The sequence below is a fragment of the Otolemur garnettii genome, unplaced genomic scaffold (assembly GCF_000181295.1).
Source record: "Otolemur garnettii isolate 467f Iridium unplaced genomic scaffold, OtoGar3 scaffold00036, whole genome shotgun sequence".
NCBI classification, from domain to species: Eukaryota; Metazoa; Chordata; class Mammalia; order Primates; family Galagidae; genus Otolemur; species Otolemur garnettii.
This window is the reverse complement of record NW_003852431.1, coordinates 9,339,291-9,342,498: the sequence shown is the minus strand read 5'-3', so window position 1 is coordinate 9,342,498 and position 3,208 is coordinate 9,339,291. Positions and strand designations below refer to the sequence as shown.

The window sequence follows — 3,208 nt, the reverse complement described above, 5'->3', positions numbered from 1 at the left end:
GCACTGGGAATTTATTCCATGGAAGAGTGAAGGCATAAGGCAACCAGGTCTCCTTCTGTTTCTGTTGCATTTACCTAAAACACCAATTTATTGCTCAGCTCACTCGTGAGTATTTACTCGCCTTCATTTTGAGATAATTCCTTTTTATAGCTATCTACAAATGGGCAGCCCTTGGTGCTTTCTCTGCAGCTCTGCCACTTGCAGAGATTCCACCTTAACTTCAAACCAACTGTGTGAAGGAAGTGGCATTTTCTGGTACTCAAGTTGGCCCAGTAGTCAACATTTGCTGGGTTTGGCGAAAACAAGGATCTTTACTAAGAGATCTTAAGTCTAAGCAACCAAAATCAAGCTATTTTGCTCAAGTAAATAGATTTTAAAATCAAGATTTATAATCAACAAGAAAATAAAAGTTCAAAACTAAAACCCTACTGGGTAACTCTTTGGTTAGGTTATATAAGTATCAGCAACTTCTAAGTTTAGGACTCAAAACAGTTAGTTCAACAAACTGCCAATTACGTGTAGGTCTGTTATTGATCTTTATAAAATGCTTGGCATGTCTGCATGTGCTATTTTGATATTTTTTAGATGTGCATGTACTCAAATGGATGGTATAAACTTCCAGCTTTCAAATAATAAATTTCTGCTCCTCCCTTCCCCCCTTCCTTCCTTTTCCTCCCTCCCCTCCCCACCCCTCCCCCCCAGTCTTAGAGCTAAAGAAGGTCCTACTGCCATTCACTGCAAGAGTACTGGCTTTCCAAACACCCAGGACCTGCATTACTGCCCGGCTCCCTTTAGGGCGACTGCAGGTGCCTTCCAGCAGCGGTCTTCAGAGTCCTGGGCAGTTCTGCCCTCGTAGGGGGCAGCGCCCTTTTTGTCCCTTTAGCCTGTCAAGGGCTACTATGTCAACCAGTTGAACTAAGGGCTCTGGCGACAAGCAGATGACAAAGGACACCTCCGCAGTAAGGAGGATCACTTTTTACAAGTTTAAGCTGCAGGCAAAGACTTTCTTATTCTGTATGGGAAAGGTAGGATCCTTCACTTCATTGTTCCTTCAATCTAGCAGCACTAGATTGTTCTGATTTTACCTGTAACTTTTCAAAATTTTATTCATTTACAGTCACTGAACTGCCTCCTTGCGGTCCTAATTCCAGGATCAGTCTTCCATTCAGCCTTCTAAAACTTAACCTTCAAAGAGTCAAAAAGACTGCATAACGGCCCTTTAATACCCTAGCCCCAGTGTTACCAATTCTGATCTCTTAAACCACCAACGAGTCAAAAGGGCTCGAGAGGATTACCAGGTATCTTCCACACACTGGACACGGTCCCGTCAGGCTGTGAACAATGCAATCATTGCTAGGTACTTGGTGACTTTGTGGCCACTGTCCCACCAGATCCAGACTAAAGTACCACCTGGGGGAGGGGCGGTGTGAGGCAGAGAGTAGAGGAAGCGTGAGGTGGGGGGGTACATCTGGGTTCTCTCCAATACTGGGGTCCAAAGAAGACGAAGAAGCCCAGAGGATTTGTGGCTGCAGCAAGTTCTGGGGGCAAATGGGATGGGTCTGGCCCAGCTACTACGGGAGAGGGAGACGAGGGGAAGTGGAGCTAGGGGACAGAGGAGGAGCGGGAGGATCGGTAATCATCTCTCGGGCAGGAAGGAGGAGGCACGGGCGCTGGAGTCGCAAGGGGGTCTGGGGCGCTCACTCCCTGCAGAAGACATACTCGGTGTAGCTGGTCCAGATCTTGTCCTCGCTCTGGTCGGTGCTGCTGGCAAAGGCGCAGGTGCCCGTGGAGCTGCAGGCCACCATGTGGAAGCCCGAGTCGGACAGCTTGTCGAAGGCCTGCTCCAGGAAGTTGAACTTGAGGTAATAGCGCGACGTGTAGCGCTCCGGGGGCCGGTCGGGGTCCCGGCTCTCATTCAGGGTGTCCCCAAACACCTCCTTGGCCAGCGACGTCTTGCCGCACACGGTGATGCGCGCCACCCGCCGGAACTTGGCGTCCGCCTGCGCGTCCCGCCCTATGGTGTAGGAGCCGCGGTAGCCGATGGTGATGTAGCCGGAGCGCCGGCTGCCGTCCAGCGACTGGGACGGCGTGAGCAGCGGGCCCGCCGCGCCCCCGGACGGACTGCGGCTAGCCAGCTCCAGCGTGGGCGACGGCGCCCCGGCGGAGGCTCCCTCTTGCTGCTCCGGCTCCGGGTAGCCAAGCGGCAGCAGCTCGTCGCCCAGCGAGCCCTCCTTGTGCACACCGCGTCGCGTGTGCGGTGGCGGCGGCCCGGGGCCGGGCTGCTGGGGGGCCCCAAGGCGACGCACCAGCTCCGGCAGCTCGAAGTATTCGGCCTCGCGCTGCAGCCGGCTGCGCTCGGGGAAGTAGTCAGGCAGCACGAGCTGCAGGTCCCGCAGGTAATCCAGGATGTAGCGGAAGAGGAAGCCGTCCCGGTCCAAAAAGAAGCGGCCTTTGCTGTCCCGGGCCAGCTCCTGCGGCTGCTGCTGCGTGAACATGCGCCAGAGCAGGGAGTCGGGCACCGACACCACAGTGCAGCGCCGGGTCACGTACACCTGGCCCCCCACGTTCAGCTCCACGATGTCGGGGAAGAGCGGCGGCTCAGCGGAGGACGACGAGGAGCCGCTGCCGCCCCCGCCTCCACCGCCCCCGTTGGGTAATCCACGTGTGCTGTCCGCCAGAGCCATGGCAAAGAAGTGGCCGGACCGGGCCGGGAGCGGGGCCGCCTTTCGGAGAGCCCCGGAACCCGACGCTCGCTCGGCCCTGCGCCCCGGCCGCTGCCGCAGCCGCTGAGAGCCGCTGGGAGCCGCTCCGAGCCAGGCGGTGCGAGCGCGCCCCTGTGGGCCCCCGTGAGCTCCGGTGCGCTTCGCCCGCCTCGCCCGCGCGCTCCAGGCGAGTGTCGGGTCGCGGTCCGCGCGCCGCTTAAGTAGAGCCGCTCGGGCGAGGCTCGGGCGCAGCGGCGCGCAGGAGGCGGGGGCGGCCGCGGAGCGGCGGAGCCTCGCTCACCGGGCGTGGGGGGCGGGAGGCAGCGGGGACTCGATTTGCATCTTAAACGCTGACGCCGCGCCGGGCTGCTGGCTCCACCCCGGCTCGCGCGCTGGGGGGCCACCCGACTTCCACCCGCGCCCCCCAGCCCCGCCCCGCGCTCCCGCCCAACTTTCTCCCTCTCCCGAAGTGGACCAAGCCTGGGACTGGCCACTTCGGAAGACGG

General features: G+C 58.6%; 1 protein-coding gene across 1 annotated transcript; it reads right to left on the bottom strand.

The window, feature by feature from the left end:
* Nucleotides 1-704: 704 nt before the first annotated feature.
* Nucleotides 705-2,889, bottom strand: KCTD12 (potassium channel tetramerization domain containing 12). The gene has a single exon (XM_003789720.3). It carries the CDS (start codon nt 2,682-2,684, stop codon nt 1,698-1,700), a length of 987 nt encoding a protein of 328 aa, XP_003789768.1. The 5' UTR covers nt 2,685-2,889; the 3' UTR covers nt 705-1,697.
* Nucleotides 2,890-3,208: the final 319 nt, after the last annotated feature.

Coding starts and splice junctions, on each gene's coding strand:
- KCTD12 (XM_003789720.3), bottom strand. CDS start 2,684: ATGGCTCTGGCGGACAGCACACGTGGATTACCCAACGGGGGCGGTGGA.